This window comes from Rhinolophus sinicus, chromosome 3 (genome assembly GCF_057876585.1).
Source record: "Rhinolophus sinicus isolate RSI-liver-muscle chromosome 3, RSI-T2T, whole genome shotgun sequence".
NCBI classification, from domain to species: Eukaryota; Metazoa; Chordata; class Mammalia; order Chiroptera; family Rhinolophidae; genus Rhinolophus; species Rhinolophus sinicus.
The window spans coordinates 156,861,664-156,875,276 of NC_142503.1; the positions used below are offsets into that span (position 1 = coordinate 156,861,664).

General features: G+C 47.8%; 2 protein-coding genes across 5 annotated transcripts in view; one reads left to right on the forward strand and one right to left on the reverse strand.

Annotated features, from left to right (window-relative positions):
- The window catches only part of INTS14 (integrator complex subunit 14), a 28,719-nt gene extending 25,920 nt beyond the window's left edge, over positions 1-2,799 (reverse strand). The window contains exons 1-2 of one of the 2 annotated variants that reach the window (XM_019725581.3): positions 2,681-2,729; positions 1,566-1,738 (exon numbers count right to left, since the gene is read on the reverse strand). The gene's annotated coding sequence lies outside the window, so the exon portion shown is untranslated. Of the gene's footprint in view, positions 1-1,565; positions 1,739-2,680 lie in introns of both variants that reach the window. The other variant, XM_019725580.3, reaches the window with a different exon arrangement.
- SLC24A1 (solute carrier family 24 member 1) overlaps positions 2,794-13,613 on the forward strand; it is a 30,507-nt gene continuing 19,687 nt past the window's right edge. Inside the window, exons 1-2 of one of the 3 annotated variants that reach the window (XM_074327547.2) lie at positions 2,794-4,001; positions 8,170-10,195. In XM_074327547.2, coding sequence (XP_074183648.2) covers positions 8,300-10,195 — 1,896 coding nt within the window. In that variant the 5' untranslated portion in view covers positions 2,794-4,001; positions 8,170-8,299. The remainder of the gene's footprint in view (positions 4,002-8,169; positions 10,196-13,613) is intronic. The other 2 variants (XM_088797315.1, XM_074327546.2) reach the window with 2 other exon arrangements.

Consider the following 13,613-nt stretch of genomic DNA (forward strand, 5'->3'; position numbering starts at 1 on the left):
ATCTGCGGTCCGCTTCTCTGCCAACCAACCCACCAACTAGCCACGGCAGTTATATTAGTGGCTAATGGCTACCCGGTAACAGCTGATGGCCACCCAGCCACAGCTGATGGCCATCTCATAACCGAGCCAGCACTTTTCCACGTGAGGTTGAGAGCCTGGAAACTGCTCTCTGGGACTCTGTCCCCACAGAACTTACTTCAAAACACTTAGCAGTGGTCAGACTGCTTGTTATAGTAGTTTCCAACTGCGAATGTGTGATATTCTAAAATTCCATTTGTAAATAGGCTGCTGGGAACTCAGGACATATTGGCTCATGGAACAAGTTACCAATAGGGCCAGGGACTCCAATCAGGGAGGAAAAGCCTTTTCACCACATAATGGCCTGACATACATTTCAAATACAGTCATGCCTTATGTATCCAACATCAGTCAAGATTAAACAGGAGATATAAGCTACTCTCCCAGACTCCTTAGAATTCCACAATGTTTAACCATTTTGACAGAAAAAAATTAAAATGTGTATCGCTCCTCCCTGCCTCGTTAAACATCGTGTGCTAAACATAATTCATTCTCTTATGATGACTTGGCATCACTCCTCTAAACACCAATACTGCCCAGCACACTGCTACCCTGAAGTTTTACTTCATACCAGCCTTCTCCCACGTGTGTGCTGTGAACAGTTCTGGAGGGATCATCCAAGAAAAATGAGTTCAGGCCTTACTGAAGACACTAGAAGTTCTACAGCAAAGAATCCCGTTTCATTTGCTACCCGTTTCCCACCTAACCCTTCTCTACATGACGACTGTTAAGGTCCCATAGAACAACAATGTTATAGAACATACACAAAAACAATGCCTTGTATTCAAAGGACCCAGGCTGTTGTGCTCCGTTTTGGTGCCTCCTCTTTACAATTCATTTTTAGGTCATCAGCTTGCATTCTGCTTTTCTCAGTAATCCTACGTAATCATCCTCCCTCGTTCTAATTTGCTGCTTCTTGGCTACGATGAGCTGGAAAGCCAGGTAATCAAGCTTGTTAAACTAGGTCCAAAGTCAAAGTTAACAGGCTCTGAGAGCCCGTGGGTTTCTTCTAACGTCAAATGCATGAGCTTAGGTTTATCAGCTTGGTACTATTTTACCTACTCAGTCTTTTTTTATTTCCTTTCTAGGTCTCAGCTGTGCTGTTCCAGTGACGTCCTGTACAATACTGATTTGACTACATTAGATCATACATCGCTAGGGGCAGGGGCCATGTCAGATTTTGCCCACCAATGTCTCCTCAGAGCCTATCTCAGTAACTGGCACATTGTAAGTGCCTGACAAATGTTTGATAATGACTAATGAACTACCCCTAAACACCAGATATAACATTAATTCTTTGGCAAAATACATGATGAATTTTAACTCTGGACACCAGAAACACATTTCCTCCTCTCATTCAAGCAGAGATACCAGGGACTCCATGCTTCTGCCCACGTATAGAGTTTATTCAGCTCTCCAGGCTGTCCCACTCATGCACAGAGGCCTTTGTGTTATTCAAAATTGGGGACCATAAGTACTACCCTTACCTGGAAACAGGGTAGATTTAGACCAGGTTTAAGAAAGCACTTCCAGCCCATGAACTTTGCGGTTAACACTAGAATGGGTGACCACAGCTGGCAGTCTTGCTTCCTCTGCAGACACCTCTAGAGCTGGCTCTTTCTCCTCACTGATGCATTTGTGTCCACCAGCAAACACAGCTCTTTAAACAATGGCAAAGTCACGGGAAACCAATTTAGTACTCAGGTTGTAAGCATAAAAGGAAAAGAGGGAACTGAATGTTCTTGAAGGGATGGTTCACTCAAGCAGTCTAGGCCCGGTAAAAGAAAATCCCTGTCTCCCCTAGTCCAGCAATTCTATGACAGCATCATGTATTTCTCACTTGGGTTGATTCTCACCTGCAAGTCGCCCACCCACCCCCTCATGTTCTCCGTAAGTACTGCTTACATACGATGCTTAAGACAACTAGGGGTCTTCTTTCCCAAGAACTGTCTATTCCTGAGAATAGAACCTAGCCACCTGATTTGGCCTTAATGCCAAGTTTCCATCAGTACACATTTATAATTCTTCCCTCCAGGTGACAATTAGCTCATTCATAAATAATTGATTCTCAACAGTTTCGCTCTCAAAGCAGGATTCCACTCGAATTTCTAAGGCCCGCCTGTTCACGTTAGGGTCTGCATGTACCCTTAGGTTTCCCCGTCAGCCTGACTTCCCTTGCCCTGAGGAGCCCCTCCAGAGCTCTCAGATACAACTTCATCTTAAACCGCCGGCCTGGCAATACAGAATTCCTCCATTTGGATCGGAACCGGGGGTGTATTTTTACCTTAAAATCAATGAGAGAGGAGAGACAGAGACAGACACAGAGAGAGAGATTTGGAAGTCTCTCATGGGAGGAGGGGGCGCTGAGGGCCTGAGCAGAGGGCGAAATCGTGGTGTTTACGCGGAGCGGGCGACCCCCGAGAAGGGTGAGGCCGGAACCAGGGCCCGGGAGCTGCTGCCGCACAGACCGCGCGGAACGGCCGCTGGGATGACGGAAAGGCCGGGCGCTGGCCTCGCGTTGTTCCCCACCCCCGTTCCCCCAACTCCTGCACGTCCAACAAGCAACGAGAGACAGCCTGGCACCCCCGACTCCCCCACTCACCCCGAGCCCATCGCCGGCACAGTCCGTCCACATAAACTTTCCGCCCGGCGCCACGGCCGGAACTATAGGTCCGCGCGACAAAGGAAACCCGGCGCCGGGACCGCACGCGGAGCTGGGGCGGGGCTTTAAGGACTTTGTGAGCTGAGTTCTGGCTCCGCGGGGACCCTAGCGGATGCGTCCTGTCTCAGCGCCTCTCTCCACAGTAGTTTATCTGCGACGAGCCCTCTCCCCACAAATCTCAAATTTCGCTGAGCCGAGGCTGTGTCCTTCCTTTCGCTGCCTCCTCCTTCTCCAGTCTCGGGCTCTTCTCCCATTTACCGCTAGCCTCTTGCCCACCTCCCCCTCATTCCTGTAACTGAGTCCCCTTCACACTTCTGTCTCCTACGGACCTGGGCCCGTTGTTACCACCAGCCTAACCCTCCTTAATATTTGCCCCTCTTCCCCGTCCCTCTTCAGACACCTCACTTATATCCTCGGAACCAGTGGACAGTATCCTCTTGATACTCTTTTAAAACTATGATTCCTGCCCGAGAACTGCTCATGCTAAGCACGCTGTGTGTTTTTCTTAGCTGACTTGAGCCAAATTACACGCGAAGACATTTCCCCTTGGTCTCCTTAGCACGCTGCTCACTTTATCCCCCCCACGCTTCCTTTGAAGGAAGCAGAGGAAATGTTTAGTTAGTTCCACCTTGACCAAAGTGCATTGCTGAGCGATGTGCACTCGGGCTTTCCTGTGAGGCATCATGGGCCTTCACCTGCCTCACCTTTGGCCACCTGCTGTCCCCACAGCAGCCTGTGCATCAGCGAGGTGCCTGTGCGGGGCAAGAAGGGACTTTCTTTCTCACCATGTAGGTAGCCAGGAAATACCAGCTAAAAGAGGGAGGCCTGATTGGATGCCAGCCAGCAAGCCCTGGGTAGTTGTGGTTCAAAGAGCCGTGTTGTACCACAGAGGTTCCAAGTGGGAATGGAAAGGCCTCCTGAAGGCCTTAGGCCTTTGCCTCTTTTTCTTTTAGTTGGTGGGATGGGATGAGATAGAGGGTAGGTCAAGGAAGAATACTTTGAACTGAACAACCAAGTCTGACTTTTCACAGCTTGTTCTGTGGGAGAGTGTGGGGGTTCCAATTGTTTGTTGTTCTTTCTTGTCTCCTCTTTGTATCAGAGGTGTCAGAGGAAGACAAAACGGTCCCTGGGGAATGTCCCTGCCAGCATCAGGGCCCTGGGGCCTGCAGACTGTCCTATTGGCTTCAGAACTTCTCTCCCCAACTTGGCTGGTCTCACCACCTCCAGACCTTGTTATGCTTGAGCAGGCACTGGGATCTAGGTAAGTAAGGCTGCATACTGATTTCTTGGTTGTAATTTCTAATTCTTTTCCTAACAGGAGGGATGTGGCCAAGAATGTATGGACAAGGGAGTTGACGAACTACCCCTACCGTGATCATGACTCAGCCATAGGGCCACTGTTCTCCTGGTAGTTCCAGCTCAGTTCCACGGACTGATTCGTTACCTTACCTAGTCCTAACGCTTAAGTTTACTAGTTTGCTGATGGGTGATCAGAGCTTGGTGACTTCGTTCTTCTGAATACAGACTTTCAGGAGACTAAGGAAGTAAAAGTGCCATTTATTAAAATTGACAATAAAAGGTAGAACTACCAAGAGGACCACGTGACTTAGGACAACTTGTGAATGCTTTTGTTTTTGTTTTTTAATTCTTAGTAGAATCCCATTAAAATTCAGAAGGTTGTTTAGTGAATATAAAATCAGAGAATGTCAGCACAAAGAGTTGGAAGGTCTTAAAGGAGATGTCTTTCAAGCCATAGATAGTTAATGAATTTCTTTTTCTCCCTTAAGAGACCCTCAACATTTGCATGTTTCCACACACCTATTAAAGCAAATCAATTAAACAACTTCTTTGCATAATCTATGATCCCCTTTATTTTTTCCTGCTTTTAAACCGTGAGCTGCTGTCATAGAGGCTTTGAAAGACAGAATGGTTTGGTCTCCAGTCTGGCAGAGGAAAGGTTAGTGACAGAAATACCAAGCCGCTCGCTCCCAGGGGCCAGGTGCTGGGGCTCACGGGAGGTTCATATATTCAGTTTTCCGACGGCATATGTTGAATATGTAGAGTCCCAGGCCATGCCAATTGAATTGTAATTTCATGGGTTGGTGGCTGGAATTTTCATTAAGTCCCAGCATGATTTTTCATCTACAGAGATGGAGGGTAAGGAGTAAGTGAGGAAAAGGGGACAAGAGAGGGTAAGGGAAAGTGGTGCATCCACATCCACTCCTTTTCTGTCTTTCTCCCTTTCACTGTCCTGTCCTTGTCCACTCAAAAAATCATATTTCCAGGCTCCAGGCTACCTGCCTTCCCCCATCCACAAGCCGCATTCCACTATTTTCACTGAAGTGGAAGTACAAAAAAATCGTAGATATGACCCTTCTCTTGTCTTAAAAAAAAAATACTAGTGGAAAATTTCAAACATAGACAAAGATAAGGGAAATAGCATAATAAATCCCCATGTGCTCTTCACCCAGCTTCTACTGTCAACCTAATTTTCAATCTTGTTTCATTTACACCCCTACCCACTTCCCCCCAAAGTAGTATTTTGATGCATATCCTAGAGTGGATAACACTTTGTCTATAGCTATTTCAGTATGTGTCTCTAAAAGAGAAGGACTTAATACACTTTTTTTTTTTTTAGAGCAGTTTTAGGTTCATAGAAGAATTGAGCAGATATTCCCTCATTTAACATTTTGATTCTCACATCCACCCTCCAGATAGGTAGGGCTGGTATTGTTATCTCCATATTTACATTTAGATTACATTAGAATCACACAGTAACAAATGGAGCCTGGTGCTGAGGTCTTCTGATCTCTTAAGCCTCAGGCACTTTCTCTTGGTTCCCACAGAGCGAATTCAGAATCTTTTCTCCCCATTAGCATGGAAACCCCGGACCACCTTTCATTTCCAGAGCTTAGAAGCAAGTTTGAGAAGTTCCCCGAGTTTCCCCCCTTGAATATAGGGTCGCACGGAGAGCCCATTTGTGTCCCTGGGGGAAGGCCCACCCTCTCAGGCTCTGGCAGAGGCACCGGGACCCAGAATTTGTACAATACCCCATAAGCTTCTTAGAGGCGGGTATTAGTACGGATTGGATATTCTTCTCCCGAGATGCCCTTCACACCCGACCCTGCCTTGAATTAGGATCCCATAGGAGAGCGGGGGGGCAGGAGAATGCGGTGTTCTAGCTTCAGACCCACTCTTTGAGACCCTGGATTCTGACAGGTTTCCAGAATGGAGAAGACACCCAGATGTCCACGTCTGAAGGTAAATGATGTGATTAGGTAGGAGGGATCTGCTGGGGAGCCAGCTCAGCTCTGTTACATAACGCAGGCAGAGAGACCCTCTGACGTTTCTGTAGGAGATTCAAAGTGTTGAGTTTATGGCAAGAGACAGGGGGGGGGGGGACAAGGAGATGGTGGAAAGACAATTATAGGAATCAAGGACAAAGAAGGACATTCACTTGCTCCGTAGGTCTCTTTCGGCTTGTCCCTCTTTTGCCGTTGAAGACAATTGCATTTGCATCTCTAATTAGTGTGTCATGCTGGAAAGATTGAGCATTAGAAAGCCCATCTGCATGCTACTCACTACTTTTGTGACACTGAGCAAGTCACATCCCTCTGGACCTGTTTCTTCGCGTCTCAGATGGGGAGTTGAACTAAACTGTGTAGTAACTCCTTCTACCTTTAACAACCTAAGTGAGATGGCTCACTCATCTCACTTCTAATAGATGACTTCATATGCAAATCCATCATTTCTATTTATTATTTTGTGATAATCTGTGGACATTGATTAGAGATTTCATAAATATTTACTTGGGCTGAGCCTCAGTGCCCTTGTTTATAAATCGAGGATTCTTTGAGAGTCTTTCATGTTTTTCCCTCCTGCGCCCTGATGTAAATAACCCTTACGTGGCACTTGATTCTATGCAGTGCTTTTCACAGACCTTTTTCCCCTCCCAGCATTCCTGTGACATGGGTATTGTTATTACTATTTACATAGCTAGGTCTTGTTATTACTATTAAATGAAATTTAAATTTAAACTATAACATGTATATAATAGAAAAGGTTAAATGGTTAAAGTGAACAATAAGATACACTGAAAAGTAAGTCTCCTTTTGACCCCTGCCCTTTAATTCCCTTCTCCTGATGTCCTTCTACAGATCATCTTTGCATAATCGACATATGTTATCATGCCCATTTCACAGATGATGCACTGAGGTTCAGCCTGTCCAGGGTGACACACGTGGTAAGCAGCAGAGCAGGGAATCCAGGCCTTTGACTCCATTCTCAGTGTTCCTCCCAGCACACACACTGTCTGGGAAGCTTCATGACATTAACTTTTAAGGTTTGTGCTCTCTGGATGATATGCTGGAATCATTTTAAGTCAGTTGGAAAAAAATACATATGAAGCCTTGATATCTCTGCCTCAGTCTTCCACTTCTGCCTCTTTTAGTTTAAAGCTTAAAACCATGTCTTGGGGCCAGCCCGGTGGCTCAAGCGGTTAGCGCTCCATGTTCTTAACTCTGAAGGCTGCCGGTTCAATTCCCACATGGGCCAGTGGGCTCTCAACCACAAGGTTGCCAGTTCAATTCCTCGAGTCCCGCAAGGGATGGTGGGCAATGGCCCCTGCAACTAAGATTGAACACTGCACCTTGAGCTGAGCTGCCAATGAGCTCCTGGATGGCTCAGTTGGTTGGAGTGCGTCCTATCAACCACAAGTTTGCCGGTTGGACTCCTACAAAGGATGGTGGGCTGCGCCCCCTGCAACTAGCAACGGCAACTAGCAACGGCAACTGGACCTGGAACTGAGCTGCACCCTCCACAACTAAGACTGAAAGGACAACAACTTGAAGCTGAACAGCACCCTCCACAACTAAGATTGAAAGGACAACTTGACTTGGAAAAACTTCCTGGAAGTACACACTGTTCCCCAATGAAAGTCCTGTTCCCCTCCCCCAATAAAATCTAAAAAAAAAAGAAAAAAAGAAAAATGAGGGGTGAAATTCTCTGTGAACAAATAAAAAAACAAACAAACAAAAAAACAAAAACCATGTCTTGTTACCTCCCTCCTGCCTTTGATTAGGTGAGATCTGTGACCTGGGGTACAGACTAGGGATGACTGAATTCCCAGCAACTCAGGCTAGGACCTGAGAAATGGTGGCAGGCCTTTGGCAGGGAGCCCAGGAGGGCTGGGTAGACCTAGCTCAGGAACCTAGGCTGCTGGCCTGCCTCCACAGCACAGAGGAGTACAGAGATGCTCTTTTTCCCCATGAGCAGGCACTGACCCCTGCAGCCGGGGGCAGAGGTAGTTTTGTTCCCTCTGCCTTCCAGCATAAAAGCACCGCATGAATTGTCACTCCATCCCAGATGAGGGTTTGGTGGATTCCAGCTCTCTTCCTAGAGGCAAATAACCTCTTTTTGTGTTGTTCTAGGTTTGTGGCTATCTCTTGGCTGGACTTCATGGAGAAATCTTCCCTGATCACCAACCTGAATCCCAGAACAGCCCCCATCTTGCAGTGGGCAGAATGGGAGGCCTTCTGTAACCTGGCATAACTGGCTGCCATGGGGAAATTGGTCAGGATGGGGGTGCAGGAACGGCGGTCAGTCCGGCTAAAACGGCTTCGCTGGAGTCGCGTCCTCTTCCTATTGGGCATGTTGATCATTGGTTCCACCTATCAGCACCTGAGGAGCCCCCAGGGCCTCCCCACACTCTGGGCAGCGGTCTCTTCCCAACACCCTGTAAAACTGGCCAGTCGGGACCTTCCTAATGATGAGATGAGGATGGTGAGCAGTGACCCTCCAAAACCGAGCCCTGAAGTGGAGGGTGAGACCTTGGCGCCCCAAACCAGAGTGGGCAGGGATGAAGCAATGCAAAGCATAACAATGAAGAACATCCCCAGTTCACCCAGAACAACAGCCAACCTCTCTCCAACAATACCTCAGAATAACTATAGCCCAACAGCAGCAGGCACAGAAAGAGTGAAGGAAAATATCCCAACCACAGCTAGTGGAGTATTGAATCACTACACCCCAACTTTAAGCAGATCAATGGTAGACAATTATACCCCAACAACATCCAGGGGAGAAACAAAGAGCTACCATCCAACTCAAGCCAGGGGAAAGGTGAAGAAATCCACTCCCTCCCCACTTGGTAGCATAATAAACAGTTATGTTCCAGCCACACTCTTGACACGGATAAGGAGCCATGGGATCACCCCCAGAACAACAGTGAGAGATAGTGAAACTATGGCAACCTACAAAATATTGGAGACCAACCCCTCCAAGGGAATAGTGGAAGAAACCACGCCAACTGCTCTCAAGGGAATAATTGATAACACCCCAACTTTCCTGATAAATGATGCAGAAACAAACATCGTGACTTCTCCAAGTATGGTGGAAAAGAACACCCTGACTACACCCAGAAGAGTGGACAATAACAGCTCCACCAACCCCCGGGGGTTCGTGGGAAAGAACAACCTGACAACTCCCCAGGGAACAGCCCTGGAGCCCAGCGCAGCTGTCTCTAAGGGGCAAGTGACGATTAGCACCATGACAGGCAGCAGCCCAGCAGAAACCAAAGCTTCTGCTGTTGCCTGGAAGGTTAGAAACCCCTCATCCAGAACGAGTGCACCAGCCACCGGAATATTCTTCGCCACCTTTAGGGAGCTGGCGAAGAAACCACCCCCAGTCCCCAGCACCTCAGCAGCCCCCAATGTCAGGGTAAATCCGACCACCCAGGTCCGCCAGTGTGTGGCTGTGGAGCCAGCCCCCGCTGTGCCCACCACCCCCGCCCCTCCCCCGACAACGGCCCTGCTCCCAGAGGCGCCCAGCCCCAGTCCCTCAGCACTGCCCCCCAGCTGGCCAGACCACCACCCCAAGGCAGAGTACCCCCCAGACCTGTTCAGCGTGGAGGAGCGGCGGCAGGGCTGGGTGGTCCTACACGTCTTTGGCATGATGTACGTGTTTGTGGCCTTGGCCATCGTATGTGACGAGTACTTCGTCCCAGCCCTGGGTGTCATCACAGACAAGCTGCAGATCTCTGAGGATGTGGCCGGAGCCACATTCATGGCCGCTGGAGGCTCTGCCCCTGAGCTCTTCACCTCCCTCATTGGCGTCTTCATCTCCCACAGCAACGTGGGCATCGGCACCATTGTGGGCTCCGCGGTGTTCAACGTCCTGTTTGTCATTGGCACCTGTGCCCTCTTCTCCCGGGAGATCCTCAGCCTCACCTGGTGGCCCTTGTTCCGCGACGTCTCCTTCTACATCGTGGACCTGGTGATGCTCATCCTCTTCTTCCTGGACAGCCTCATCCTCTGGTGGGAGAGCCTGCTGCTGCTGCTGGCCTACGCCTTGTATGTGCTCGCCATGAAGTGGAACAAGAAGCTCGAGCTCTGGCTGAAGGAGCAGCTCAGCAGGAGGCCGGTGGCCAAGGTCATGGCTCTGGGGGATCTCACCAAGGTAAGGACAGGCCAGCTGAGGCTTCTCTAGCTCCTCTGGGGCAACAGGGTGAAGGGAACGCAGGGACTGAAGCGTGGAAAGTGCTGGGTCAGACCTCAGGAGATGGGTGCTCTGGTTCCCTTGCTCTCCATTCAGCATTTAGAGTTCTATGCTATCTCAGGTACCATGCTGAGGCCTTTCCAAGCGTGACCTTGGTTTATCTCCCAGTCACCCTATAACATGGTTATTCTTATGATCCCCCATTGGCAGGGGGAGAAACTGAGGCCTAATGAAATTAAACCACCTGTTCAATGTCACACAGCAAATAGGTAGTAGAGCCAGGATTTGAACTCAAGTTGGTCTGATTTGGTCTTGGCAATGACATTTGAGCTGGGCTTTGGAAAATGTCCAAGAAGATATCAGGCAGGGAAAAAATGATAATCTCTTCCATGTGCGTGGTGTTTAGGATTTCTCTAGCACCCTCATCTCATTTAATCTTATTTGTTCACATTCCATACTTGGAGGGTCTGGTGGCTTAGTTGGGGTCTGAGAAGCGGGGAGGCATTTGTTGGGTTTTGTTATGTTTTTAAAATGTTGGAGAGGATGGGAGCTCCACTTGTCCAGACAAATCAGCCCTGGGCACAGAGCCCTGTCTCTGCTCTGACTGAGACCAGATACCAGGAGCTCTAACCCTTGGGCTTTCTCCTGGCCCCAAAGCTCCTTCCCAGGAAATTCTCTGTCCCCAGGTGGGACCTTCCTACTAAATTTATTGCATGATTCAATAACCTGGAAGATTGAATGGGGGAAGTGATCTCTGAAAATTCATCTCAAAGTTGTTTGTTCCTTGAGATTCCAAAGTGAGGGCCCCCTCGGGAACACCGACCCCATTTCTCTCCTGCTCCTGAAGGTTGAGTTTGGGCAAAGTTTGGTTCATAGCCTGCCTGTCTCAGGTCTCAGAGAAGCCCCTGGAGCAAGCAGAATTTTGCGTGCAAAGAGTGGAAAGACTTAGCTACTTAATCCAGAGCAGTTTTGATGAGTGGGCAAGATGGAGAACAGACTCAGCAACATGTCTGGAAGATACATGATGCAAAGGAGACGAAGTGAACTTCGTTTAGGATTTTTTGAGATAATGTGGTTGGAGCACGGAACTGAGAGTCAGGAAACCTGGGTTCTAATCTGATCCTGCCTTTAACTGACTGTGTGACCTTGTACAGATCCCGTTTTTCCTCTAGGGGAAATGACAAAGTCCAGCTAATCACCAAAAGGTCCTGTTTAGTTCTAACATTCATTGATAATGTCCTGTGTCCAATTGAGTTCAGTTCTGGCAGGCCCAGCACAGTGGCCCTTTGATCTGGTCAGCCGAGCTCTACATGCCACAGTTGCAGATTGCCCAAAAAGGAGACACGTGCTGCCCAGCGTAATATAGCCAGCAGATACCAGAGCTGGAATCCAGTATCCTAACTCCCCATTCAGCACTATTGCCCACCAGACTACTGCTCCCGGAAGCCAGAGCCTTAAAAAAGTAAGGGAGGCTCAGAGTGTTACATGATTTCCTGTGAAGAAATGGGGCTCCTTCCTAATGTTGTCAGGCAGCCTCGACGAGGGTGGCCATGAAGCCTGGTATTTTCCTCTGAGAAAAGCATCTACTACCTGGTAGACATCAGGCAGCAGTTTTCAAAATGCCTCTGATTTGCCTCCCAGTCCTTCATAGTCATTCTGTTTTTATTTAAACTCTACAAATTCTGAATTTCCATTTCATCAGAGCCAGACCATCAAAGCAAAGCTTGCCAAGGAAGTGAAGTGTAATCATGATTTCAAAAGAGAATTTATAATCTACTTAACAGACTCTTCAAGGGCTTTCATAGCAGCTCTTTGGCAACCAGTGAGAGTGGTGCTTATTACAGCTCTGTTCTTAGCTATTTGTTGGAAGAGATCCAGGATGATTTTTAATTAACAACATTATTTTTTAAAAGCAGGTTGAATTCCTGACTATACTTGAAAGCGAATCTATATTTTTTTCAAATGAAAAACCTATAGTTAGGACTTTCTAGCACTAACCACTGCCTGCTGAAAATTAGTCCAAGTAACTCAAGAACTGTAGCTGTTTTGAAAAGCTGTTTTGAAAATTTTTTAAAAACTATGGATTTGGAGTTTCACCCCACATTTCTTATAGCCAAAGAGAGAAAGAATGGCCTTTGCTTGTACTTTATGTCTGTGTTTGGCTGGCCAAGACCTATGATCGAACTGGTTAAAGGGAGCTCAGTATCCTGTGCTGTGTTCCACTGACAGACTGAGCGCCAGCCATTCTGTTTTGTTTTTATTGGGGAATATTGGGGAACAGTGTGTATCTCCAGGGCCCATCAGCTCCAAGTCATTGTCCTTCAATCTATTTGTGGAGGGCGCAGCTCAGCGCCAAGTCCAGTCGCTGTTTAATTCCGGCAACCTTGTTGAGAGCTCGCGCTTTAACCAACTGAGCCATCTGGCTGCCCCAAGCCATTCTGTTTTGAATTCATAAAGCAATCCTGTAAAAATCCAATCTTTGATCCAGTAAACGGTGTTGATATTCATTTTGGCAGTTTATGCAAGAGTGCGTACTCACCTCTGTAAATTATTTTACTTTTAACTATGAAAATGAATATGCCTTGCTCTCTCTCACTTTACTGACTTATTACTTCTCCCTGACTAATGGGTCCTATCTTTGAGCATCACCTCAGGAAGGCAGGAGCCGGGGGAGACTGGGCTTATTTAATCAGCCAGGCCCCACAGGTGAGGACGTCAGAGAGAAGTGGGGCAAGGCCATATAGGGTGGTAGGGAGCAAGGCAGGATGGTCGGGGAGGTGAGGTCAGAGCTACAGCTGCTCAGGAAGTCTAAGCAGTGGGAAGAGAAGTGGAGAGCAATGGGATTCACTCCCTCTTGGAGAGAAATAGGAGCAAGAAAAACACCATCTTCCTCTGTTGCCAGCCTGGGGTGACGGATGGACGGGGGGTGGCTCATCATTGTCACTAAATGGGGAAACAATCTTCCTATCTCCCAAAGGGCCGAGCCCAGGGTCTCATCTCTAGCAGAAGCTCTCTAACTATTTGGTTCCATTTCCTCAGGGAACCCTAACAGTTTCGAGAGAGAAAGGAGTGGGGGAGGGAATGCATCCTGATGGAGGGCCTATTCCATACAGACATTATCTCAACAACTTCTCGTAAAAACCCTACAGGAATAGATTATTACCCCCATCTTGCAGATGAGGAAACTGAGGCTCAGAGAGGATAATTAACTCAGCCAAAGTCACACAGATCATGAATCTGTATATCTGGGTTTCAACCCAGGCTCCACTGCTAACTATCCTATTATCCTGGGCAAGTCAATGCAATTCAACAAATCTTTATTATTAAGCACTTAAATGAAAAGCAGTGTGGAAAATAAAAAGATTGTGTCCCTTCCAGT